Here is a 26,442-nt window from a genome sequence, read left to right on the forward strand (position 1 = left end):
TCACTCCATAGCGATTTCAGTGCTGAAACGCAGTCGCAACTCTGTTTCCGGTCTCATCCTCAACACTTGTTGCAAGCCACAACGTTCAGAGCCTGATACATTGAAGTTTCTTCAAGAGGTAAGATTGCGTTTCGTTTCTGGTGGAGTCGCACGGTTCATGAATGGCCAGGCGGTGGCTCTAGGCGATGTTAAGCAGATCCGGGGCTCTGGGGCTCGTCGGTCGCGGGAATCGATGGCACCTTCGCGGGCGGTAGACGGAGTATTTATCAGCACCGGTTGACCACGACCGGCTAAAATCGATATGGAGCACACAAAATGCCAGGCAGTGGCGGCTTCTCCGCTGGTCAATTGCCGAGTCAGTGCATGCTCATAACGGGTCGCGCGAAAACAACAGTGCAGAGGCGGTCCACGGCGAAAGCGACTGTGAAGGTGTCAAACGCTATCGAAGGAGTACTTCCCAACGACTGGAGTCATGGAGATGGGTAATGAGCAGTGTGGAGGAGCTCGCCGACATCTGCAGAGGCCGGGCAGTTGGAATTGGAACTCTGGGGGTGTAGCATTTCTTGTACAGTTTGACGGAACCATCTCCTCCTCGCGTTTCTTTTTCGGCGATCGTTGCGCAAGGCGAGGCGCCTCGTTTATCGGCGAGGGAAAAAGCAACAGCGTTTCTGCGATAAATGAACTTGATTGACCCGACGACCGGAGACGGCCTCAGGTCGTCGACAAGGGGCCCAGTCGAAGATCAGACTGGTCGTAGACCAGTTTTCCGGTCGTTGGAGGCGAGAGTTCCTGGGTGTCGGATGCATGTTTCGAACGAGTGCTGTCGGACGGGACGATCGTGCGGGTGGAGAAAAGAGGTCACGTTTTGCGACCGTTCTGTTTTTGGCAGGACAAGCGCAGATCGGCCGCAACACCCTCACCAACACGTGCTTTGGTCATCGCAGTGGGTTTAAGACATATAACATGAACTATTACAGGTAAACCGTGGTCTGGGTCTGTACAAAATGGCGGTTAGAAATTTGGTGGCTATGGATGCTTAATCGCCTTGAGGCGTGAATGGCGTTGTATGACTCCCCGGATTGGCCAAACGAAAAGTACAGGCCGATCGTTCCTCGCAAGATGCATTTTCAGCTTGACATGCCACAAAGAGTCTCGAATTTGCCAATTTAGCTGTATAGAAACTAGCTCCGGACATGTCGAAACCTGAATGTCACGCAAGAAAGCCACCAAGGTAGCTAAAAGTTCGAGCAAGCGCAAGTGCTTACTGCGCTACCAATGTGGCGTCTCGTGAGCGGTATATTGCATTATCTTAGATTATAATGACTGATTAGTACTTGAAAAAGAATAATGCGCCCGCCTCAGGCGTTTGCATGTAAGCGATTAGTAAGTAGGCATGGCTGCTCTACTTCTCATAGTATACCTAGCTTGTGTCACGTCTTCGACAGCATCTCAATGGCCAAGAGTCTGTGCCTACAATCGAGCCATTGCTGGCTGGTCGAGCTTGGTGAAAAGTACCAATGGCATGCCGTCATTCAGATGAACCCCAACGCAACCTTTACCCGACGCGCGGATTATACCTGTGTCATTTTTTCTGGACCGGGACGTACCGACTCATGACGAACGATTTCCTTAAGTCGCCGTTCCATGTTCCCTTAACCGCACCATCCGGGCCATCCGGAATGCCGCTGGATAAATCCATTGACGCAGGCCATGTTGCGGACTATGACGACATCGGTGACGTATCGCGGTGGGCCGGTCGATGTAGATAAACAGCGCTGAACACCGCAAGTTCAACAAGCAGCACGAGCCTTCAGAGCCAAGAAGAGATCCTCACAACATGGCCCAGAACACTCAGGCCGACCCTATCGCATACGAGCAGTCCGTTTTCCAGGCCGGCCTACACTCAGCCCGGCCACCGTTCACCTTCCAGCCGTCAAGATGGGAGGAGTTGGCTCAAAATGTCCTCTCAGCCAATTCCTGGGGATACATCCATGGGAATGCGGGCGCGGGACAGACTTACCAAAAGAACCTCGCATCCTTCTCTCGCTGGTCAATCGTCCCGAAGCGCCTCGTGCCGAGCCGTAAGGATGAGAATGGAAACGAGCTTTTCAGCGACACATCGACTACAGTGCTAGGCCAAAAGTTGAAATTTCCCATTGCAATCGCGCCGATCGGAGTCCAGAAAATCTTCAATCCGGAAGGAGAGAGCGCTGCGGCCAAGGCTGCAGCCTCGATGAACATCCCGTACACCCTCAGCACAGCGAGCAGCACGAGCATCGAGGACGTTGCCAAGGCCAACGGAGACGGCATCCGGTGGTACCAACTGTACTGGCCGAGCCGGGAGCACGACGACATCACCATCTCACTGCTGAACCGGGCGAAAGCAGCAGGGTACACAGCCCTCTTCGTTACTCTGGATACTTACGTTTTGGGCTGGCGACCCTCAGATATGGACAATGGCTACAATCCGTTCATCCATGCAGACAGAATCGGTGTAGAACTCGGCTTCACCGACCCAGTTTTCCGGAAGAAATTCAAGGAGAAGCATGGTTACGAGATTGGGGAGACTACGGATCATGAGCCCTCCGATATGGGTCGTAGCGTCTCCCAAGCGGCGCAAGAGTGGACTAAAATTGTGTTCCCCGGCCATTCGCACAGTTGGGAGGACCTTTCCCTTCTGAGGAAGCACTGGGATGGCCCTATTGTCTTGAAGGGAATTCAGAGCGTTGGCGATGCTAAGAAGGCTGTGGAGTCAGGGGTTCAAGGAATTGTGGTCAGCAATCACGGAGGCCGGCAGCAAGACGGGGGTAACAGTAGCCTGGGCGTCCTGCCACGTATTGTGGACGCGGTCGGAGACAAGCTGGAGGTTATGTTCGACAGCGGGATCCGATGTGGAGCCGACATTATGAAGGCGCTCGCCCTTGGGGCTAAGTGCGTCTTCATTGGCCGGCCCTATGCATATGGGCTCGCTATTGGAGGCGAAGAGGGCGTCAGGCACGTTCTTCGAGCAATGTGCGGCGATTTACTCATGAACATGCATCTCGCTGGGGTGCGGGGCCTTGACGAGTTGACAAGAGATGATCTGGTGAAGGAGGACGAGTTGTTCTAATGCGGGGATTGGTAATTCAGAACGCCTCGAATTCAGGCAGCTAATGAGTTCATGTCTTCCCTGGCAGAGGAGTTTAGGTGGAACGGACTTAGAGACCCGAAAGAGTAATGGCACTTGTTGAGGAATGTAACAGATATACGAGTTATGTCGGGAAAGTTGGACTTGCTGGCAAGGTGTAATAGGCAGCCTCATGGTGATGTTGGCGACTGGAGTCTGCGAACGTCGTGGCCAGACGCCAATTCCATGGATCGACAAACTGCAGCGAAAGCAGCAATGGGCAGTGGCCATTTGGCTCTATCAATCATGGGTCTGCTTTCCAGCATATTAGTAAAACATTGTAGCGTCGAGGGGCCAGTGAGGTGGAGACGCAGTCGATCGGGCGAAAGAGAGGCGGACAAGTCAAGACGGCAGGTCAGCACTCGTATACGCAGACAGGGTCAACGGCTCGGCGGCATTATGTTGGCCCCCAATGGGAAGAGGTGCCGGCCACCCCGCAATCGCAATGACTGGCAGTAGGATGCACCAAGAGAAGGGCCGAGCCGCTGGACGACGATTGATTCCCATCAGGGCTGACCAGACATGGTTCAGATGCGACTCGACAGAAAGGTGTCCGGAGCTCAAGCCGGCTGGTGATGAGCGGCAGGATGACTCGCATTGCTTACCAGGCAGCAGCGCGGGACGAGCGACGATCGAGATAGTGGCTTCGGGACGGCATGCGGCGCGGCATTGGACCGCGAGGCGAGGGAGTTGTGAGAAAAGTGAGGGTGGAGCGGAGGCACTGGAACAAGTGAAGGGAGTGGAGGCACTGAACAAGTGAGGGTGAGACACGGAATGGCTAACGGCTTACAGGAGTTGGATCGACGGCGGCAAGAGCGACCGAAGAGGCGCGGCCGCCGAGCGCTTAACTAGCCGGCGGAGAGCTTTGCAGAGGGAATTGGAGTACGTACGTTGGCTCCGTTCTGACTGAAGCACGATTACGTCCGTATCAACGCGTCCGCCCGTGTTGTACCTAACTCCACCGGCACAACAGCGGGATGCGATCAGTACGTAGCTGCCTACCTTCCAGGATGAGGCAGGCGGCGGGCAGGCGCGCACCTCCGGCAGTCGTCCGGCAGCCACGCGACAGGCGACCCTGCGCCCAATCGCCCAGCTCAGCCCTGTCGCACCCGCCTCCCCGAGTCGCGCCAACCTGGAACACAAACACCGCGCCGGGTGCACACATCACGTCGTCGCAACTTCCGCGCACTGCCGAGTGTCGTCCTCCCGACGGCCGAATCGCCGATTTTCGAGGCCGGCGGCGCAGCACTTAGCCTCGCGCCCGCCGTTGCGCTTTCGATGGAGCCCCTGCAGATCGCACCGCACAACAAGCCTCCCGCTGGCCCACCGCTGGCCCTGCCACGAGCAGCTGGCAGCTGGCAGCTGGCCACTGGCCGCCTGGGGCCCTCTGTCTCCGCACGCACGCCGCCGGCCGGGGCGCCTCCATGAAACCGGCATGTGCGGCTCGCAGCGTGGGGCCCGCAGCGGCACTGCTCCCGCTGGGCTCCTTCCGTCACTGAAGCTTATTCATGTTGGGCTCCCGCCCAGTCTGCGCGAGTCCCAATGCGCGATGCTCTCTCCACCACGCCTGGGACAGCAACCGGGGCCACCTGCCAACCTGGACGCCCTCAGACCTCGAACCCCTCTGACTATATAAACTCTCCCGCCGAGCCTGTCGCACGAAGTGTCCTCGCCAGCCCGCCCTCCTCCCTCCCACGCCATGTGTACCCAGATCATCCACTCGTATGGCTGCGGCCATCAGATCATCGAGAAGGCTCCCTGCGCCGCCTCCCGGAGCGCCGCCTGCGGCGTCCTCAACACCAAAAGCTATAATCATGGCGGCAACTGCGACAAGTGCGATCAATAACACGTACGCGGCATCCCTTGCTCTCACGACTGAATCGCTCATGCTCGCCCAGCCCGCGCTGCGCTGCGCCGTCACACCGCTCGAAATCCCAAAGCCAGCAGCAGCATACATCTTCGAGTCATGGCCCTGTCCGTCTCCAACGCTCCGCGAGCGCCCGGAGCTTTCCTTTGCAGCCACCCCTCCGCCAAGCGCCGCCCGCGACGCCCCAGGCCACCCTCGCCATCTCCCATAGCCGCACCACCTACCCCACCAAGCCAGACGACCGACCGTTGGACTAACCGCGCCTCTCTCTACGGGTACCGGGCGGGCTAAGCTTTTTCGGAACACCGGAATTACGGAACCGCCCGTCAAATCGCCTCGTGCGCAACCAGCGTCGCACACAAAACACTTTCCAGACCCCGGCCAAGTTTTTTTTTCGCCAAGTGGATCTTGTCCGTCTTTCGATTTTGTGCAGCTGTGCCGCAGAATCATCCCACTCGCCAGACAGCCGCGACTGTGGCTTGCGAGCATGCCGCTCGGGTTGCAGGCCAATCGGCACCGTCGGCACGCCTCAGCAATGCAGGACGACTCGCGCCGCCAACCCTATCACCAACCATCTACTGCCCTAAACATGGTCACAGGCCGACAATCGTCACTGTGTTGTGGAGACGGCTGTGGTACAGCTCATCGATCGCCCTGCTCTCGTCATTGCCAACGCACGCCTGTGTTCGCGAGCACCTTTGCTGGCCGGCCTTCCCTTTCTGCATAACCGCGCGTCCCGTCCGCTGATGCCGATGCGCGTCTGCGGCGGCAAGAGTAAGAGCCGGCAGAAAAGGCTATAATGCGATGGTGATAATACCCCACCGGCAAGCAGGCTTTTCCCTGCCAGAAAACCCCCTTCCGTCTCCACCTCCCGACCTCCCCCCTTCTTTCCGCATATGCACGTCACTTGCTACAATCATTCCCCACATCCAAGGCCAACGACATACCTACGGCGCTGGGCATTGAATAGAACGAACAACCACGAAGCTTGGAGAGAGACATGGCCGCTGTTAGAGCAGAGAGAGTGAATGTTTTCTTTATACCCTTGTTTTATTCCTGTTGGTTAGCGGTCCTGTAAAAATAGAGATAAAAAGCATGTTTTTTTTTGAGTTCCCAAAATCTTCAGGCATCGAAAGTACTCCGCAATCACCTTCCGTATTCGTCTTGATAAACGGTTGGGCCTTTTCGTGATTCCAGAGATCTGCAGGCAGCAATCAGTGTGGGGCGCATGCTTTCCTTCTGTCAGGATCCCGCCACCCTACCCGCATCCGACGGGGACTATCCAGTCGCATACAATTGTACAAAGTCAATCAACGGCCAGCAATTCCGGCCATCATTAACCACCGACATTGTCTCAGCGCTCGAGTCAACGGACAGCACCTATTCTGCCTCGGCCAGATCTGCCGGGTGTGGGGCGGGAAATGGCAAGCGGGCCGAGTCAAGGCGTCAAATGATGCAGAAAATAGACGACGGTTGGGCATCCATCGAAAGTGCAATTGCGTACGTGCGCCACTCATCACGTTCACATGCGCCATAAAAGAAAAAGAAAGTGCTGTGCCACGTGCCAGATTTCTCATCTCGTCGTGGCATGCAGGACCTTTTTTTCTCTTTTCCCTCTCTCACATTACCCCTCCCCACCGTAGATCGGGCCACGACCAACGAAACAATATTCCTCAGTCCCTGCGCGTCATGCAGCTTGCGCCGCAAACCTGCTTTCACTGTTGCTTGTTTCGACTGCCGTTGGGGGCCGGATTGCCTTTCCCCCTGCTATAGGGCGGCGGAGAAACAAGGAAGCCGCCATGGATAAATCTTGGAGCGGAGGAGGGGTAAAGGAAAAAAAAAGTTGGAGCGAAGGGGAGATAGCACCGAGCGAGTGGGGACGTAAGAAGAGAAGAGAAGGAGGCCGGCACGCAGTGGATGAGGACCGATCGCCGACGAGTTTGTTCAGCGGCACAGGCTCGCTTCCGGCTCACAGCAGTGTGGCCTCACTGCGTCTTTTCATCGCCATAACGTCGCAGTCTCGACGATGCTGCTGAATGATCGGACGTCATTGTCATCCTTCGTCGCTGGTGCTCGACCAGTGGAGTAATACGCAAGCTTTTTGCAAGTGACTGAGGCGCAAGCCGTCTAGATTTGTTGCGGCTGGCCGGCCCTAATTTGTCATGTGGCGAGTGCGGCGAATTCCTGAGCAGGGCCCGAGACCAGCGTGTGGATGTCGAGAATGTGGGACGTGAATACGTACCCGATTGCGCTCATTATGCAAAGTGACTGTTGCTGCCTGCCCTGCCTGCCGGTGACGGAGTGACTGCCTGAGAAAGGGGCCAATTGAGTTTCCAACATGGTTACGTAGCTGAACCGCGTGCGTCCGCTTCGAGCGATGTGCAGTGTGCCTTCGGTGCTCTTCGCAGCAGTTGAGGATTGCTTCAGGACTGGTCAGCTATCGACGAAATAATTGTGAGCAACCGCTCCACTTCTGTCGTGTCAACAGCCGAAGAGCATCGTGGCAGTAACTCCACTCTGCACCATCATGCTGATCCCCTTGCAGATCTGCACCTGAAGATTGACAGGCTTACACATTCGGTCGTAATCCTCGGTTTTGCAGCTCTGCCAGCCGAACTTCGTCCAGGTTGATTAGTTATGGTGGAGCCCCGACCAAAGCAGACCACGTGGCCCGCAAGACCCGCACGCTCGGCATGTAGCCTGGAGACTCCGGCTGGTCCTTGATACTTTGCGACTCGGAGGTGCCCCTGAGATGAACATGTACTGTGAAGATGAGCACACGCCAATGGAGCTCTCTTCCCTCCGACTAGACTTTCAACTACCAAGCCATCGTGACTACCAATGCGAACATTATCAATTCGCTCCCGAGTGAGGCATTCGAGTCAGCTCGGAGCGCACGGCGGCAGCCACAGAGCGTTTGGTGCCTCGTGCGAAATGCACCTATGGCACAATGTGAGCCCGCAGCACGTCGGACCGTATTGGCGTTTACTATTGATTTTTACAACACTAAATGCTCCTTTGCCCTCATTAAGAAAGTAAGACAATGATTTACTGCCCGTGCAATGCGTGAACGGGCGTTTTGCTGCAAGTGCAGAATACTCTCATAGACTCCTAGTCCGGCGCTTAGAAGATTAAATCATCGCCGCCGGCAACGTGTTTCCCCACTGCGCAGTTCCGTCCCAAGCTCTTGGCTTACTGTCCCATGAACTGCCATTCCCCTTCCATTTGAGGGGCATCTTTATTTCCCGCCGTTGCAAACTTCCCTTGCTCCGGGCTGTAGTAGGCAGTCAGAAAAAGATGATCGACGTCTAACCAGAGCTGCAATGCCAAGGCGTGCGGCCAAGCCGGACCGCGAACCTTACGGCGGAGGGAAGGGACTGGTTGGGCAGCAAAGGCAGGCGGCTATTTTTATTACCGAACACACCTAGTTTCGGAGAGGCAGGGTCACGGGGGGATGAAGACCCTGCGATGGCATGAGCTCGGCGTCTCAGATACGGGGGGCATATTATAGGACGGCGTCGCAATCCGCCGCGCGGTCTCCAATAGATGATGGACGAACGGCTCCTGCCGACGAGAGCGGCTTGGCACACAGAGTATCACCACCGTCACGCGATGAGGCGCCGGAGCAACGCGCGTATCTCGTTCCGCTGTCGCGCGTGGCGGAAAGCCGCGGCCGCGAGGGCGGGAGGGGCTGCCAATGCCAGGTAGGATAAGCGCGCTCCCCAGATTCCGCCCCGCGCCCGCCGAAATCGCCCCGCCCTCGCTGCAATTCCGCACTGATCGCGCCCGATAGCGCCTGATAAGCGCCGCCGACACTACTTAGGCAAGACGTGTCGCTCATCCAACGCGGCGGACGCGCATATTTCAGGCCGGAGATGCGCCCTTCGACTCCCTATCAGACGCCATGCTGTTAGACGGCGGCATTAGGTACATGTTGCCTATCTCAGCCAGTGCTGCCAGCACGGCATGCATATAAGCAGCGCTCAGAAGCGGCCCAGGGTCACGCTGCAGCCGCATCTGTCCCTGGAGGAAGCTGACTCCACTACCCCGCATCAATCCCTACATAAGCTCCCGCTTCCTTGTGCGCCAAACTCGACCCCTCCTTGCAGCTACCGGACCAAACAATGGCCACTTCCCCGTCGACCATCAAAGTCGCCGTCACTCAGGCCGAGCCCGAATGGCTGGACCTCGAGAAGGCGGTGCAAAAGACGTGCGCTCTCATAGAAGAAGCCGCCGCCAATGGCGCTAAGCTCGTTGCCTTTCCCGAATGCTGGATCACCGGCTATCCTGCATGGATTTGGTTAGACTCCCTTCTCTTTGCCGCACATCCCCCGTTGAGCCATCAACTCTTCATTTGATAAACCTTTAGCATTTGTAATTTCCTTCATGTACATCTCCCAAAAGAGAAAGAGAAAAAAGAAAAAAGAAAATACACTAACATCCCCACCATCTCCCCCCAAAACAGGTCCCGCCCCGTCGACTTCGCCCTGGCCAACACCTACATCAAGCAGTCCCTGCGCGTCCCCTCGCCGCAGCTCTCCGCCATCCGCGCCGCCGCCGCCCAGCACGCCATCGGCGTCGTCCTCGGCTTCAGCGAGAACTGCGAGAGCTCGCTGTACATCGCGCAGGCCATCATCGGGCCCGACGGCGCGCTGCTGGCGCACCGCCGCAAGATCAAGCCGACGCACATGGAGCGCACCGTCTTCGGCGACGCCGCGGGCGGGTCGGACACGCTGACGAACTGCGTGCCCATGACGCTGTCGTCGTCGTCATCTCAGAACGAGTTCAACGTCTCCGCCCTCGCGTGCTGGGAGCACGCCCAGCCCCTCCTCAAGTACCACACGGCGCTCGCGCGGCCGACGTTCCACGCCGCCGCGTGGCCGCCCGTGTACTCGCACGGCGGCGACAGCGACCCGACGCTGTGGTCCATGTCGCGCGAGGGCTGCCGCAACCTGTCGCAGACCTTCGCCGTCGAGGCGCAGGCGTACGTGCTGCACTCGACGGCCGTGCTGACGGCCAAGGGCGTCGAGAGGATGGGCACGGCCGGCGCCCCCATCATGGGCCGGCCCGGCGGCGGGAGCTCGGCCGTGTACGGGCCCGACGGCCGGAAGCTGACGGAAGATCTGGACGAGACGAAGGAGGGAATCCTGTACGCCGAGTGCGATTTGGACGAGATTTTGAAGGCCAAGGGGTTTTTGGACTTGGGCGGTCATTATAGTAGGCCGGATATCCTGTGGCTGGGAGTGGATAGTAAGGCGAAGAAACATGCTGTTACGAAGGAGAGGGGGCAGGAGGATGTTTGATCGCTGGTGGAGAGGATGGAGGCGATGAGAATAAAGGGCAGACGAGTTGTCTGCAGTAGTAACATTAATCTTCGTGGAAGATTACTCCGAAAGGTATCTAAGTAAGGTCGTATACGATGTATGAAATCTAGAAAAACGCCAAGTCATTTCTATGGTATAAGTCCCAACCGAATTCGTAAATCTTTTCATCCGAGCGCCTATCAGAGGCGTTATATCTCCAACACTTTTCCCAGCCGTCTAAACTCGAAATCCTTTGAGGGTATCAATCAGTGCGCCATAACTGGGCCGCCAGCAGCCTTTCCCACATTCTTTACGCCAAACGTGCTGGCAATCATCCCGATACCAGCAAGGCCAACACAGCACCAAAGTCCAGTAGCGTACTGCTGCATGGGACCATGGCCCTTGCTGGTGTCAACAGCCTGGACGACGGCGCTTGCGAGTGCTAGGCCGACACCGCTACCGATCTGGAAAGCCGTGTTGATCATGCCTCCGCATAGACTCTTGACGTTGACGGGGACAGAAGCCAGGAGCGCGACGGTGATGGTGCAGTAGACAATTGTGGTGCCAGCGACGCTAAGGACACTGCTGGGGAAGACGTGTTTCCAGAAGTTGATGTCCCCCTCTTTGATCAGCGCAGAGGGGATCGGAGCAATGGCGCAGATGGCCATGCCAACGATAAGAAGGTGCTTGGTGTTGAATATCTCAAGCATGCGGGACATTCCGAGAGAGCACGTGAAGCCAGTGGCGCCCATTGGCAGGAAGCGAAGGGCGGTCTGGCCCGCGCTGAGGTGCATAACCTCCTGGGCAATCAGCGTCGTGTAGTAGACTATCGTCTGGTATCCGCCATACATCACTAGCAAGAAATTAGTCGCCATCCTTTCAAAGAGTTGGGTTAAAACACATACCGAACCCTCCAATCCATAGTGCAGCAAAGTTCTCCAGTTTCCAGAGCGAAAGCGGCATGATGGGGTTGGGAACCTTCTTTTCCACGAAAGCGAAGGCGACGAGCATAGCAATGCTGAGAATAAGCAGCACAATGATGAATGCCTTACCCCAACCGTACTCGCCACCGCTCGACAAGACAAAGCTGAGCAGAATAAGACCGGCAGTAGACAAACCGGCGCCGACGAAGTCCAGCTTAGGGCGGGTGTTTCCTTCGATCCTATCCTTGGGTAGACAGAACCAGGAGAGGGATCCCAGGCAGCCGGTGATAGAGACAGAGATGAAGAACAGATACCGCCATCCAAGAGAACCAGTGAGGAAGCCGCCGAAGATGAGGCCCATGCAGAATCCAACAGCTCCGGAGGCGCCGAAAATGGTCAGGGCCAGGGTGCGGTCCTTGGCTATAAAGTAGTTGCTGATAATACCAACGGCAGATGGCACTGTCATGGCAGCACCGATACCCTGGATAGCGCGGAAGATTGCCAGTTGAATAAAGGACGTTGCCAGACCATCGGCGAGGGTCCAAACACTCAGGGTGGCCATGCCGATACAGAAGATCAGCTTTCGCCCGAACCTATCAGCCATTACGCCGGACAAAAGGAGGAAACCTCCAAATGTCAAGGTGTAGGCGGAGATCAGCCACTGCAAGTCGCTGCCGTCGACGTCGAAATTCTTCTGAATGGCGGGCAAGGCAATGTTGACGCCGGTCATGAAGACATTGTCCATCAGCTGGGCGCCGCACGTGCAAAGCAGGATCAACGCGCCCCGCCACGAAGCAATGACGCCGATCTCCGGGTAGGCCTGGCCAACACCGTTCTCATACTCGGCAGGCGTCCGGGTTCCAGAGGAGGCTGATCCGGGAGATGGCGGGCGCGAAATCTTGTAGTTCGATGCTGGCGACGGAGGACGAGTGGAGAGGGGCGTGTTTACGTTCGAAGGCAATTCACGGATAGTGCTGAAAGCACCGGCCTTTGCGGGCTTTGGCCTCTGGATAGCGGGTAGTTCGACGACATTGTCCAGAGACTCGCGCCTGTACTGCGAGTGATGGCCGCTGATGGCTGAAGCGCTCCTGGCGAGGGCCTCGAGACCTTCCGGGCGCTCGTCCTCGAAGGTGACACGGGAGGTGGTGCTTGTGCGACGGATGGGGATGCCGGGAAGACCGGTGGGCGGCACAAGTGTTGGTGCTTCTTCGAGGGCAGAGGTGCGACGAGCAAGTGGCTCGCCGTTGCCGTCCTGCGACTGGCGCTTCTCGTTGTAGTCGTCGTGGTGTGGCATGTTTGCGGACACGGCGTTGATTGACCTCAAAGCGCTGCGGCATAGGGTGGTATTTAAAGGACAGCTGGGAAAGGGCCGTCTCAAGGCGGTGCTGATAGTGGAGGGGCCATGATGGGCCGTGGCGACGGTGAGAGGGCCATATCGCGCCGGCTAGCACGCGTGGAAAAAAATCTGCTCAGGCGAGGATTGTATCAGCGGCCCCACCGATGGCGAGGGGCGTGATGTCAAGGATGTGGATTGGTGTTGAGTTATGGGGATGTTTGCGACGATAGCGTCTTACTCAGCAGCCCTATCGCTGCTTATCGGCCACTGTTTCCCGACGCGCTGGCCTATTCCTTCCCTTCCCAGCTCTCAGGGAGCAACTATTCCCGCCGCCAGCCTGTTCCTCACACCCATCTGCAGAGCACGATCCTCGCCCACCATGATAAACCACCATGCAGACTTTTTCAGCCCCTGCAGAGGCCCAGTATTCGAGCCAGCCGCGGCAGACCGGTGCGCCCTCGGGAAAGAGTTCCCGCACCGCCACCACATTAAAACATACCCTACGCCCGCTGCCTGGGCCGCCGCGTACCTGATAAACAGCCCATTCTAGCTCTCCCGCTCACCCGCTCTGCATCTGTGGGCCCCGGATTGGATGAAAATCTCCGCAGGAGCCCCATATCTGCGTCCGCAATCGCACTCCATCCCGCCGCCAATCGCCCTTCACGTGCGAAAATGCCCACCACCGCACCCACCACCGCGCCAGCTGTGACTCACAGCATGGTTCACCGGTCGGCTCTACACCTCTGGACAACACCCTGATCGGCGCCGGCTTCACGGGCCTGGATTCGGCTTCGTCGCGCTCGTGCATTGTCATCATCGAGGAGGATTACATTACTGCATTAGGCTCTACTTTTGGAAGCTCATGCCCAGGATCTCCGGCTTCCGTTCCTCCAGATCCAGGACCATCTGTCCGAACAGTCCATTCGCCCACGAAAACCTGCAAAGCGACGAGAATCAGTCATGCACACGGAGAAGAAATGAAAATCGAAGGGTAAGATCAACAACTCACCATTGCCGCGTCCAGTCGCTCTGGTTCCAGCTGTTGATGCTCTCGTGGATCAACCCCAAGCCGTCGGTGCTGCTCACAATCTCCCGCAGCGCCGCCACGATCTCAGCCTCGTCGTCGGTCGTCAAGATGCGCACGATGCTAGCCATGGGCCACGCCATGCCGGGCCCGGCGTGCGGCCCGCCGACGGCGTTGATGACGGGCCCGCGCATGAAGTACGGGTTGCCCGCGCTCAGCACGAGCGCGCGCGTGTTGCGGTACACGTCGTCGGCCGCGTCCGTGTAGCCCAGGAACGGCGCCGCGAGCAGGGACGGGATGTTGGCGTCGTCCATGAGGTTGGCCGAGCCGTAGCCGTCGACCTCGAAGGCGTATATGCGCTTCCCGCCCGGCCCCGTGACGACGCCGTGCTGCTCGATGGCGGCGCGGACGGACGTCGCGAGCGCGGCCATCTCCTCGGCCAGCCCGGCCGGCGCGTTGTCCAGCTGCCGCATGATGGCCGAAGCCGTCTCGAGGTAGCGCGCGAACATCATGTTGGCCGGAATGAAGAGCTGAAAGATGGTCGAGTCGTCGCTGGGCCGGAAGGCGGACCGGATGAGGCCGGTGCCGTTGTTGACCGGGTTCCCCAGCCCGTCGTTGGCGAGCGTCTCGGTCGCCCGGGTTGTCTGTCTGGTGAAGGTGTAGGGTGAGTCCAAGACCTGACCGTCGGCGGCGTAGGTAGGTGTCTGCATGTCGTTGGCGACTTTCATGACGGCCTGGATGGCCGAGATCCACTGGAACTTGCCGAAGAAAGCCAGGTCGTTGGTCGCGTTGTAGTAGTTGTCCGACACCTCGAGGAACGCGGCCAGAGAGTCCAGCTCATACTTGCATTCGAAGACGCTGGTGTTGCTGTACGGGGGCTTGACCGTGTCCTCACTGGCGGAGGGGTTCGTGTCGGGAGCAATGTTAGACTCGACCGGCGGCTGGAACGAATTGCAGTAGGGCGAGGTTAGCAGATAGCGGGCCTGAAGGTTGATGACGCCACGATAGAGCGAGGCGATGCTGTCAGGGGAGTCTGAGGCATTGAGGACAGGGAGGTAAGACTGCATCTGGTTGGCCGAGTCGCGCAACCACATGGCGTTGATGTCGCCGGTAATGACGAAGGTGAGTTCCTCCTCCGAGTTGTTCGCCGCCACGCCCTTCCACTTGATGGCCGTGTCGAGCGTGTTGGGGTAGGCATTCTCAAAGAGCCGGTAAAGGTCGGGGTCCGCGATGACACTCTCCATGCGGTCAACCAGCTGCTCGACCCCTGAGCTGTTGAAAGTACGGCATGCCGGAGCCGGACGCTGGAAGGGTAATCGGTAGGTGCCGTTCGTGAAAGGTTCGTGCCTTTGAGTCGAGTAATCGAGGTAGTCTGGACATTCCTGACCGGCGGCGCCGCCCAGCAGAAGCGGGACGGCGGGTAGCAGCAAGGTCGATTGGCGCATGGTTTACGTGATCGGCGAGAGGCCTGAGGAAGACGGGAGATGTCTTGCAGCCGGCGATCACTGGAGACAAAACAGCCGTCTCGTGCTCTCTCTGCGGGGCTGGGGGACAAGCCCGCATTTTGTAGCTGCAAGACATGCTCGCTTGCCATGGTTTGGGGAGCAGCCGAGGACCGGGGGTGTGAGCACTGTGACGGTGCTACCCCGCCAGGGAAGCGTGGAGGCATGGGGTACCCGGGATTGTCGACGGCGGATGCTACCTTCCCCGCAAAATCAAGGTTGGTTTCTGGCATGGCTCCAGGAACCAACGGGCTTTGGTCACCGCCAGACTGCTCTTGGTGACGTCAGCCGCGCCCGCCTCGGTGGAAGGTTTTCCGAAGGTGAAACGGCAATACAAACACGACGCGGCCGCTGCACAACCTAATCTTTACATCTCGTCTCTCGCAGACTGGCATTCGCCAACCGCCCGTCAGACACAATGCTTCAGCCCGACGGTTATGCCAAATACGAGAAGTACCCGACATCCAATACTGCGGACGTCTCTCTCGTACGACCGGTTCTTCCCGATGACTCGCTGCATTGACGCTTGTAAGCCGCTTTAACGCTCGTGGTCGCTACGTACAGTAGTCAATGCTCGTGGGCATTCTAGCTACTGCGTCGCTCCGCATTGCTGGAACGGTGACGTCTCCACAGACTTTAGCCGCCAGAAGGGGAAGTAGCGGCGCCCGCCGTCTTGACCGACTCGACCAGGTACCACGACTCGTCACGCACTTGGCCTCCTCCCGACTGCCGAGATTCGGTGACTGTGCGTCGGTCATGCCAAAGAAAAATTTGAACGTCCAAGAGCCTGGAGTTGGTCCCCGGAACGAGATGCCGTCACTCTACATAACGATAGGATTGAATGGAGGCGAAGACGCTGCACACACCACCAAGGAAATAGAAGGGAAAAAAACCAGAAAAGGGTAAACGAACAAACACCAGCCAATTGAGCAAGAATTACTCAAAACTGTGCGATATGCTAGATTTGGTGGCTCTTACCTCCTTCATAGTATCCTACAAATTCCAGTCACAGTGGGTGACAAAAGAAGTTGTATCCCCGGCATCTGCCTCACAGAAAAATTCGACATGGGATGGGTAGTTAAACGCAAGGTCTGGACGTAAATGTTAGTTTTAAATGCGCACACTTACATCCGGGTCTTGTATTCAACTGCTTATATCAATATCTTTGGAGGGCAGATCCAGGTGTGCAATGGAGACCAAGTAATGCTGGTCGCCAATCCACATCTCCCGGAGAATCGGCCATCCACAACAAAGTGCTGTTATATTCCTTATATTGACTGGTCCGGAGACAATTCCTGGCGAGACGCGTTTTCGGCAGCCAATCGCTTACGGCGGCAACGAGCCGCATGAACATGACAAGGACAGCGACGATGGAAGCGACGTTGTGACGGTTTCGAATAGAAACGAGGCTGCAATCTCCCATCTGATCCACGTGGAGGCTCTTCGGCCCCACCCTGGCTCTTGCAACCACGGGCTCTCCCGAGAAAACGTCTACCATCGTATTGGCTCCGCCAGATAGATTGCCGGCTGCCTTCAAACTAGGTAACAAGCTTCTCATCGAACGGCTGCTAAATTGCAACCGTCGCTAGTGGCCGCAACGGATTTGACGTCGCCTAGCATCCATCACTGACAGCTGGCGCCCCGGTCCGATTCCGTCCAAGTTACTGGTCGGTACGCCTCGCCGGAGCTGTGGGAACACCTTGCTCCGTTGCCTGTCCTTCGAGAATTGCCCGTTGTGGTTCTTTTGCCGCCGAGTGGCTTGTACTCTCCGGGCATCCATGTGCGACGGCAATCAATTGGCGACACAATGCATCCAAACACACCTGCCATCGTCTTCACTATCCGGAGGGCCGCCGTCGAGTGCAGAATTTGCTCAGTGACGTAGAAAGAAAAAAAGAGAAGGATCAGGATGCAAGCTATCTCGCCTCAGGCCGCCCGGCTACGCAGATCCGACGCATCCTCCGCCCATTCCAGAAGCCCGACTAAAACGCCCTGCGAGATCTAGCAGACTGACCAGCGTCGCAACGTGCGGCTGAAGCAAGATCGCTTTCCCAAAGCAGTATCGGCGGGGGAGATCGCTGGCGTTGTAAATTGGAACGCCGCTACCCGTCGCGGAGAATTAACCGTCTGCAGCAATTCGTGCCCGCATTCCTTACAGCCTCACCCTCCAATACCATGGGACCCCCCGTTGGACTTTATGCATACCGCCGGCCGGACCACTCATTACGCAGCCTGCGCTTCGTCGGTCAGCCTCTTTTCTGGGGTTGACCACCCCAGTATCTGCTTGATCTGCCTGACTGCCGCCCCTCTCTCTTCATGCATTGCGACTCGAGACGATGAATCTCGCCGATGACCTGGGTCCCCTTAGCTGGACGGTCTCTATTGCTTTCTTCGCCATATGCGCCATATCCTTTCTTTTGCGCCTGTGTGCGCGCCTCTTCGTCGCCAAGGCATTTACCTGGGATGATCGCTTCATGGCAATTGCTTTTGTACGGCATCCCCATGAGACTTTCAAGTCTGTCGAGAGCTAACAGTGGAGCAGGTGGCACTTATTGTTGAACAATGTCTCTGCTGGGAATGGCTCGTCTTGGGAGGTGGAAAGTCAGTCGAAACCCTCCACACTATTCAAACAGCATGCTGACGGGTAGCAGGCATGTTGAATTGGTCAGCTCCGAAAACTTGAAGAAGATCAGACTGTACGAGCTCATCGAGCAGTTCTGCTATCTCTTCGTCCACCTCTTCCTCAAGCTCTCCTTCCTCCTCTATTTCTACCGCACGCTGTATACTCCCCGACTCTCGACAGCCATACGCATCACCGCCGCCATTGTCGTCGTGCAGACAGTGGCTTCATGGATTTTCTACGCACTTCAATGCCGACCTCTCGGCGCCTACGTCGATCCGGAGGACTATCCAGATGCCACCTGCTATCCCGACGGGGTTGCCTACTACGCTCCTGTCGCCGTCGTATGCTCTCCCGCGCCCCCTTGCATCACCAGGAAGCTTTCCGCTAACCAGCCGTTTAACCACCTAGAACGTCGCCACCATCGTCCTCGTCTACATCCTCCCAATCCCCACGCTCACCCAGCGCTCCCCTCCACCCAGGCAACCCACCACCACCCCTCCCCCACCATCCACCACGTCCACCCCAACGCCCAACGACGACGACCCGGAACGCCCCTCCTCACCACCACCACAGCCCCAACAGGAAGAATCCCAACCGCCCTCTTCTTCTCCTCGCAGCAGCAGCTGCTGCAGCACGCTCGCCCTCTTCCTCCTCGCCGGCGGCGGCGTCGTCGTCTCGGGGCTGCGCGTCGTGGTGCAGTACCAGCAGGCCGTCACCACGTCCAGCGCGTCCTACTCGCGCCCGTCGTCCAACGACCGCACCTACAACCTCGCCCTGCTCGCCATGGCGACGGCCGTCGAGTTTTGCGTCTACGCCGTCGTCGCCAACGACGTCCCGGGCAGCGTCCGCGCGCTGCTGTGCTTCCCTCGCGGGCGTTCTGGTCGTTCATCCGCCGCGGGCTCGGCACATGAATTGCACGATCGGAGAGGAGGGAGGAGGAGGTGGGGGAGAAGGAGGAGGTATGGGGGTGGTGCGGAGACGGACGAGGATGAGCTGTGGGGGGAGGGGGAGGAGGGTGGGAAGATTACGATCACGTCGCGGGTCAGCATTTCGATCACGGAGGCGCTGCGGGTGAAGGACGGGCCCGCGCATTACCCCAAGAAGTACTTCAAGTTCGCGCGGCCGGGGGCGCAGAGCCCGACGCCGAATTTCTTGAAGGACGTGTGATGGGTGTGTGTGTGTGTGGGATGAAGGTATGTGCGGAGGCTGTGGAGTAGTGGGGAGAGACTGGGAGGGGGCTGTGGTGCCTGATGGAAAAGCAAGGGTGAAAGAAGCGGTGATGTTGTGGGCGGCGGTGGTGTGGTGGTGGTGGGGTTGAAGGGCTTGTACGAGTGCACTGCCGGGTTCCGGCTTGGCTGCAATATGCCCGGAATTGGTGTTGATCACCGGTTCTGACGATGTTACGACGGTTCGAAGTTCAGCATCTTTCCTTCACTGCCTCCTTCACTTTTTCTTTTCCCTTTCCTCCTTCATTTTCCATTGTCTCCTCTCATGGCGTCCGACGTAAAGTCGCATGCGACCTTCAGCGTCTGCTTTGTTCGGCGATATTTCCTTCTGATTCCCCACATAAGTATAGCTATTTTCGTTGATTTTGCTGAAGATCTCCTGAGGCTCAGCGCCGCACGTTTGGGGGCCGAAATGCTCATCACCCCTTTCCCACTTCTTTCTCCACCTCACGGCAAACAGTTGCCGTCCTGTTCTGCATGTGCCAGTGAAAGAGTCGGCAACCGATTCCTTAATGGACATTACTCGGGAATAATGCCCGGCTCCGCGTGACTCGATGTACCCTGGATGCCTACTTTGGGGCATACGAGTGACGTCAAAAAGCTTCGGTCCAACACAGCCACTGGCCCGTGCGGCAGAAGGATTGGGGAATAGGGCTAAGCCCGGGTGGTGTGTTTGACGATATAAGTAGTAAGTGTTTCGCAACTAAACTAGCCAGAAGACTATATTCAAAACAAACATCTACACTATCAAACACTATCAAACCAATCCATCATGCCGGACTTCATTAAGTTTGCGAGTAAGTCATCGATCCGCGCCAGCATGCCGGCTTGCCAATTCTAACATCAACAGTGTACGGTGCCATCAAGCCGCCGGCGAACTACAATCCGGACAATTACTACGTCGACAAGGAAGACAAGAAAAGCAAGAACAAGAACAAGAGCAAAGACACCAACGACGACAAAAACAACGACAACGACGACCGCTCGTCCGTCCGAAGCTTCGAGAGCTCCGACTCGACAATCGCAGAAAAGGACGGCAAAACCACCGCGCGCTCTCGGGAGAAGGAGAACAAGGACTCTTTGAAGGCGCCGGAAACCTCGGAGGGGTCTTCTTCCCGATCAAGGTCCAGGTCCAAGTCGAGGAGGAGGGTCAAGGTCCACGACGCCGGGCCCGGCGGCGCGAAAGGAGTCTTCAGCAGCGTCTTCGGAAACGGCGGCGTCGCCGGTACTGGTGGTTGGGCCAGCCTGAAATGGTGATTCTACGCGTTACCACTTTTTACGAAAGCGAAGCGAGAGAGTCGGGGATTGGCTGGTCAGCGACCTCACGCGTTATTGATGATTGATGGGTCTCGGAGAAGGTTAATCGCCGCTTATTCTTTTTTTCTGCTTGGCATGGCGTGGTTCTGCATTTCTGGCGTAACGAACGTCTATTTTCTCGCACAGTAGCATCGAAGTTGATACCCAGCGGCTGGCGTTGAGAATTACCGCTTAGACTCGCAAGATTGCTTTGTTCTCGGAGTCCCACGTTACAATAAATCAAATTTGATCAAGCGTCAGGAGACAGCGCAACTTCTGATATCAGCACATCATGGTAGTACAAGGTTCATTCGGTTACTTGGTATCATAACGGTGATGATGGTTTATCGAAGAGTTCGTCTAGGTATAATGCATGGCATATCAATAAATGATGAAGGCATTCAGTCAAGTCTTTCAGCTGTTTCGAGATCTTGTAGCGCAAATATCTCCAGATTCATGCGCACGGAAATATCGGCAAACAACTCATGCCACTGGAGCACCACAAGCCGGCCTCTGCGGCTGAGTCACTGTGCATCCCTTCCACTTATGCGCTCGTTACCAGCGTGACCCCCAGCCGTCCGGCCCGTGACGTAACGAGTCCAGAAAGGCGGGATCCTTCGGCCGCGCAGCCGCAGCCGCATAGCCGTCCGTGCGACCAACAAGCTCGACGGCCAGTTACTATAAATAGCGACGCCAGGGATCGTGGGTATTATAGAATAACCTGACATCGCAGCCTTACGGTAGGTCGTTCCTTCCATACTTCTCCTTGGTTTCGCGGCGAGAGAGGGGAAAAATGGTCGAGAAGACGTTCTTGCAGTGGCGTAAGTTGCCTTGTTACTAAATCTCAGCTTGGATCCGCATCGCTCATGAATGTCTCGAGCAGTCTTCAGAGTCCCCGTCGCCTCCGTCGGGACCAACATTCACAAAAAGGACGACTTCTCATGGCTGCAACCCTCCGAGGACACCATCAGCAGCATTGGCAGCAGTAGCAGCAGCGGGACGCCGGAAATCGCACACCCATCCAATGGCGACGACGATCCCTACACACACCCCTACGACCGAGAAAGGAAGTCCGATAAAAAGAAGAAGGATAAGCGAGCAGACTTTAGCATGGTCCGCCCCGCGCATGAAAATCAGTAGGGATGCCCGGACTGCGGATTGGAAGAGGATCGCCACAAACCTGGAAGCAGCCGGCTTTGGATAAGCTGAACACTATTGCGAACCACCAGTGAGAGAACATAACCAGCGCATGCACGTCGCAGCAATCACGCGGGCTACCGGGTGGCCCCGAGAGAATTTGTGAAGTAACGGATCATGAAGGACGGAGGGAAGGACCGGCAGGGTTGTCGCTCGCAACGAGGAACGAAGATTGATACCAGGCAAAACCAAAGCCAGCATTACTCCCTGTACATACATATTCATTCGCAGCAGGCCTTGTACCGCATTATCTATGCTTTCGCACATCTGAACAAAAATCTACAGCTTACAACTTACTCTTCGACTTCCGCGCGCGCTCTATCAACACCAACCCGCCATTCTCCACGGCGTAATGCACACCCTTCTTCCACCCCATTAGTCTCGCCAGCATCTCCTCGCCGCCCTCGCCAGGCGCCAACCCCTTCTCCTCCCACCCCTCACCCTCCACGCCGATGCCCTGGCCCTCGGCGGCCGACCTCGCGTCCGCATCCCCATCCGCGATGGCCCAGCCAGGCGAGCTCTTCAGCGTGACCGGCGGCCGCTGATCGAAGCCCATGCGCCTCAGCTCCGCCTGCTCCAGCACGGGCGTGACGCACGCGTCCGTGCCGTCGAAGACGCGCTCCCACTCCGCCCGCGTCTTGCTCTTGAACTTCGCCGTGAACAGCATCCGCAGGTGCGGCCAGCCCCTCCTGTCCTCCCTCGGCGCGGGGAACTTTGCCGGGTCCACCCCCAAGCCCTCGCACAGCTTCCCGAAGAACCGCTCCTCCAGCGCGCCCACCGCGACCCATCTCCCGTCCTTCGTCTCGTACGTATCGTACCACGGACACCCGCCGTCCAGCAGATTCTCGCCCCTCGGCCTCGCCCACACGCCCTCCGCGCCGCCCGCACCGTCCTTCTTGTCGTTCCTCCCCATGCCCATCCCCAGTCTTAGGAAGCTCGCCAGATACGCGCTGCCGTCCACCATGTTCGCCTCGACCACCTGGCCCCACCCACCATTCCGCTCGCGCTCGAGCAGCGCGAGCACGACGCCGAACGCCGCCATGGCGCCGCCGCCCGCGAAATCCGCGACGATGTTGCCCGGCGCGTACGGCTTGCCCGCCTTGCGCCCCAGCATGCCCAGCACGCCCGCGACGCCGAGGTAGTTGATGTCGTGCCCGGCCATCGCCGCGTACTTGTCGTCGAGGTTGTTCTTGTCGCCGGGTCGCCGGAAGCCCGTCAGCCGCGCGACGATCAGCCGCGGGTTGCGGCGCAGCAGCACGCCGGTCGGGTCCAGCCCGGCCTTTTCGAGCACCCCCGGCCGGAAGGGGTCGATGAGGACGTCGACGGTGGGCAGCAGGGCGAGGAGCAGGGCGCGGCCGGCGGGGGATTTGAGGTCGACGGCGATGGAGGTTTTGCGGCGGGTGAGGAGGTCGGCGGTCGGCGGTGGGGGTGGGGGTGGTGGCGATGGTGTTGCTGTCGTCCTCGAGGTAGAGGAGGGTGTAATGGAGGAGGGGTCGACATGGCGGGAGGAGGGGTGGGCGCGGTCGACGCGGATGACGGTGGCGCCGTAGTCGGCGAGCATCATGCCCGCGAAGGGACCTGGGTTAATGGTGTGGTAAGAAAATGTGTGTGCCGGGTCGGGAGATGCTTGCTGCTGGACGGCGGGAGCATACCTGGTGCCAGACCGGCCAATTCGAGGACGCGGATGCCTGTTAACGGTGGTGGTGAGTGCGCCATTGTGCGTGGGTCAACGTTATAGTGAGGCGAGGGGTCGAGTTGTAGGAAAGCAATTGATTGACTATGTACAGAGCCAGAGCTTGGTGTCTCGCAACGGAAATGGAATCTGGGGAAAGCTTCGCGGGTGGGGAGTGGTGGGTGGAGTACCTAGCCAGAGCCGAGGTTCGAGCAGAACAGGGCCGATTCGCTGGGCTGTCAGAATTGCATGACAACCTTCCCCTGCGTTTCCGCCTGTTCCGCACAGCGCGGAATGTAATATTGGGCCTATCTCGAGCACAGTTCCGCCAATTTACATAAGAAGCCGGGCCGACGAGTTATCACCACGTGCTGGGCCGACCTATTCGTACCAGGGTTGTCTAGTGTCATCTCAGACTACAGCATTGATACACGACTTAACTTCCCAACGTTATTTCATGAAAACTTCCATTTATGTTTCAGAAAGCGGGGAGGTAGCACCAATAATAGGCTTGTAGGGCCATTTGCTTACTATCAGTAAGCTGTCCTGCCCATTTCTATGTTCTGGTTGATAAGTTGCTTTGACACTTAAAACCGAATGTCATTTTGTTAAAGCATAACCTTCAAAACGCATTAATAGTTATAGAAACATGATGAGGGCTCTATATTACAGACGCGTGTGAACATCCTGATTCTATAAGCTCGGCGCAAAGACCCAGCTTTCTAACAGCAGAGTGCCCTTATATGCAGCCAATCTCATGCAATGGGCAGAGAAAAAACATAGAAAGAAAAGAAAAAGAAAAGTAGAATGCATTTTGCACACCTCCGATCCTTCCCTGGCTCAGTCAAGCAGGTCCGTCCGTCCCATCCTGACTGACTGAATACCGTACAGCGTACACATACAGGATATACAACCCACTCCAACCACCTACCCACACCTTCCCCACCTTTCTACTTCACGACGAGGAGGTGCTTTTTTTGCGAAGTTCCCAATCACCGAAACAAGCCCTCAAGCGCCCCCCTCGCCCTCCCCACCGCCTCCCTCGCCCTCCTCCTCTCCTCGGCCCCCACCGCATCGCTCTCCGGCCGGCCCCTCGCATTCACCACCTCCCGCACATTCTCCTCCGTCTCCTTCAGCACCTGCCGGCCGTCCTCCCGCACGTCCGCCTCCCACCTCGCCCGCGCGCCCTCCCAGACGCCCTGCATCCTCTTGAGGCTCCACGCCGCGCCCAGCGCCGCCACGGCGCCCGCCTCGAACAGGCCGCCGCTGAACGACACGTACAGCAGGCCCGACAGCGCCGACGTCGCCGACACGGTCGACAGCGTTTGTACGACGAGCTTCTGCGCGAGCGCCTCGAGTGGCGGGACCGTCGTGGCCGTCAGGTGGATGCGCGCCAGGGGGATGTGTTGCGGCCACGGCTTGGGCGGCGGCGGGAGCAGCGCCAGCGCGCCGTTCTCCGACGCAGCCGCCGCGCGGCGCATCGCGTCGTACGTCTGGAGAGCGTGCGGGTGCGGGGCGTCGGGGATGTCGCCGATCCGGCTCTGTTTGGAGCCGGGAGGAGGCCGCACGAGCGTGGCGCGTTCCGGGAGGTCGGCGGCGTCCGGATCGTTGGCGAAGAAGCCGGCTTGCTCGATGCGGCCGGCGACCCAGATGATGTCCTTTTCGGCGGATACCAGCCAGCGTCTTTCTAGCAGTTCGGACAGGATCATGCCCACGTCGTCGACGCGCCAGAAGAGCTTCCACCACGCAAGCTTGCGCCACGACTTACACGAGAAAGCGATGTCAAGCTGGTCGCGGAGCTCCGTGTGTGCGTACTCGGCCCAGTTGGAGAGGCTGGAGAGGATGGCGGTCCTGGTCGATTCGGAAATGGATGACTCCAGCAATTCCTGTAGACGATGGGTATCTTCGAGAGTGATGGCTTCGTCTGCGTCTACTAGAATCGAATCCACAAGGTCGCGAATAGCGGGCTTCAGTTCCGCAGGCACGTTGCTGCTCGAGCCATGTGCCAACCAGGCCGTGAGAACGGGCAGACCACTTCTATGCCACCCCCGCTCGTAGAAGACGGAATTGGCGATCGACTCCCGGAATTTGTCGAGCGCTTGAGCACCGAGGTTCGCGTCAATCGCAACGTATCTATCCGAGGCATTCTGCTTCAGTTCAGTGCTTGGCGCTGGGATGCCCATAGCGATTTTGACCGTCTCGGGTGGCAGCTCCTGTTCCGACTGTCCTGCGGTAAAGCGCCCGTAATCGACGCAACTTTTGACACCTTGACCGAACACGATAGCTCGGTGCACAGGATAGGTGACCGTTGTCAAGCGGCCGGTTGCCGACGTGGGGGTCTGCAAAGTGGGCACAAGTATGGCATCTCTCGGCTTCTCGGCGCTGGATGGAGACACTGGTCCGGAAAAGTTGGCGTTAAGTGATGAAATCAGAATCTCGATATTATGCTTCTTCAGGGCCCTCGACGGGGTGGAAATGGTGCGGAGGAGAGGGTTGTTCGGGTGTACGTCAAACTCGTCGCCGTACCTATGACCGGGTCAGTAGACATGGCAATTGATGTGTGTCAAAATCAAACATACCGCAGCAAGATGGCCTGCCCGTTGTCGGTGTCGTGTGCCTCGAGCGCATCTTCCCACCTACCCTGCTCGGACAGCGGATCCGCGAGCAAAAGTCGGGCAAGCTGCTTCGCCGACGCCTGGGCGTCCAGGCTCAGAACTGTCGACCGCACTCAGTCAGCACGTGTGCCTACTACCCACAATTGTGCCAGCTTCTCCAAGGCCTAGGTGTACCCACCGGCGACCCGCACAACGGGATCCTCGCTTTCCAACCCCCGCAGCGCTAACTGCAGCCTGCTGAGATTCACATAGCTGGAAGCATCACTCTTCAGAGCATCCAATGCCTGGTGCAGCCCCTTCAGCCGTGGCGGAACATCCAACGGGGCATTGATGGCGGTCCGTGAAGTAAGCGTTGCGGCATGGCGACGTCGGGCGGCGGAAAAGTGTCGCGAAGGCGCGTGGGCGGTGGTCGCGGCGGCGGTCGGTGGGGAGTCGGCGAGGCGCCATAGCGAGCAGGACGGGCAGAAGAAAAGGTCGGCCTTCGATCGCGACCGCAGCGCGGTGGAGAATTTCGCTACAGAACCGATCCGGGGAGGCATTGGGGCCGCTGGGGCGCTCTGGTGCGGCTGGTCGACGCGCGGCGGGAGAGGTGCAGAAGTTCAAAGCTCCGCGGTCAGGTCCGCTCCAAGTCGCGGTGCCTGTGCATTTCGTCATGCCTGCCGCCAAGACTGCATTCTCACGCTCGCAACTTT

The 26,442-nt window shown here is 57.9% G+C and overlaps 8 protein-coding genes across 8 annotated transcripts; 4 read left to right on the forward strand and 4 right to left on the reverse strand.

The window, feature by feature from the left end:
* Positions 1–1,613: 1,613 nt before the first annotated feature.
* Positions 1,614–3,109, forward strand: SLS55_006482 (uncharacterized protein; the record flags this gene model as incomplete). The annotated part of the gene is made up of 2 exons (XM_066777911.1): positions 1,614–1,739; positions 1,766–3,109. 2 exons carry the CDS (start codon positions 1,614–1,616, stop codon positions 3,107–3,109), a joined length of 1,470 nt encoding a protein of 489 aa, XP_066632006.1.
* A 6,048-nt stretch (positions 3,110–9,157) lies between these two features.
* SLS55_006483 (uncharacterized protein) lies at positions 9,158–10,336 on the forward strand (the record flags this gene model as incomplete). Its single annotated transcript, XM_066777912.1, has 2 exons — positions 9,158–9,243; positions 9,499–10,336. 2 exons carry the CDS (start codon positions 9,158–9,160, stop codon positions 10,334–10,336), a joined length of 924 nt encoding a protein of 307 aa, XP_066632007.1.
* Positions 10,337–10,602: 266 nt separating this feature from the next.
* SLS55_006484 (uncharacterized protein) lies at positions 10,603–12,553 on the reverse strand (the record flags this gene model as incomplete). The annotated part of the gene is made up of 2 exons (XM_066777913.1): positions 10,603–11,189; positions 11,242–12,553. The coding sequence occupies 2 exons, from the start codon at positions 12,551–12,553 to the stop codon at positions 10,603–10,605; spliced, it is 1,899 nt and encodes a 632-aa protein (XP_066632008.1).
* Positions 12,554–13,441: 888 nt separating this feature from the next.
* On the reverse strand, positions 13,442–15,064 carry SLS55_006485 (uncharacterized protein; the record flags this gene model as incomplete). The annotated part of the gene is made up of 2 exons (XM_066777914.1): positions 13,442–13,532; positions 13,605–15,064. The coding sequence occupies 2 exons, from the start codon at positions 15,062–15,064 to the stop codon at positions 13,442–13,444; spliced, it is 1,551 nt and encodes a 516-aa protein (XP_066632009.1).
* A 2,691-nt stretch (positions 15,065–17,755) lies between these two features.
* Positions 17,756–18,911, forward strand: SLS55_006486 (uncharacterized protein; the record flags this gene model as incomplete). The annotated part of the gene is made up of 2 exons (XM_066777915.1): positions 17,756–18,085; positions 18,318–18,911. 2 exons carry the CDS (start codon positions 17,756–17,758, stop codon positions 18,909–18,911), a joined length of 924 nt encoding a protein of 307 aa, XP_066632010.1.
* Positions 18,912–19,742: 831 nt separating this feature from the next.
* SLS55_006487 (uncharacterized protein) lies at positions 19,743–20,227 on the forward strand (the record flags this gene model as incomplete). Its single annotated transcript, XM_066777916.1, has 2 exons — positions 19,743–19,767; positions 19,821–20,227. 2 exons carry the CDS (start codon positions 19,743–19,745, stop codon positions 20,225–20,227), a joined length of 432 nt encoding a protein of 143 aa, XP_066632011.1.
* A 1,522-nt stretch (positions 20,228–21,749) lies between these two features.
* Positions 21,750–23,027, reverse strand: SLS55_006488 (uncharacterized protein; the record flags this gene model as incomplete). The annotated part of the gene is made up of 1 exon (XM_066777917.1): positions 21,750–23,027. One exon carries the CDS (start codon positions 23,025–23,027, stop codon positions 21,750–21,752), a length of 1,278 nt encoding a protein of 425 aa, XP_066632012.1.
* Positions 23,028–24,127: 1,100 nt separating this feature from the next.
* SLS55_006489 (uncharacterized protein) lies at positions 24,128–26,111 on the reverse strand (the record flags this gene model as incomplete). The annotated part of the gene is made up of 3 exons (XM_066777918.1): positions 24,128–25,661; positions 25,715–25,850; positions 26,072–26,111. 3 exons carry the CDS (start codon positions 26,109–26,111, stop codon positions 24,128–24,130), a joined length of 1,710 nt encoding a protein of 569 aa, XP_066632013.1.
* Between the last annotated feature and the right edge of the window lie 331 nt (positions 26,112–26,442).

This window comes from Diplodia seriata, assembly GCF_021436955.1.
Source record: "Diplodia seriata strain FDS-637 chromosome Unknown scaffold_6, whole genome shotgun sequence".
NCBI classification, from domain to species: Eukaryota; Fungi; Ascomycota; class Dothideomycetes; order Botryosphaeriales; family Botryosphaeriaceae; genus Diplodia; species Diplodia seriata.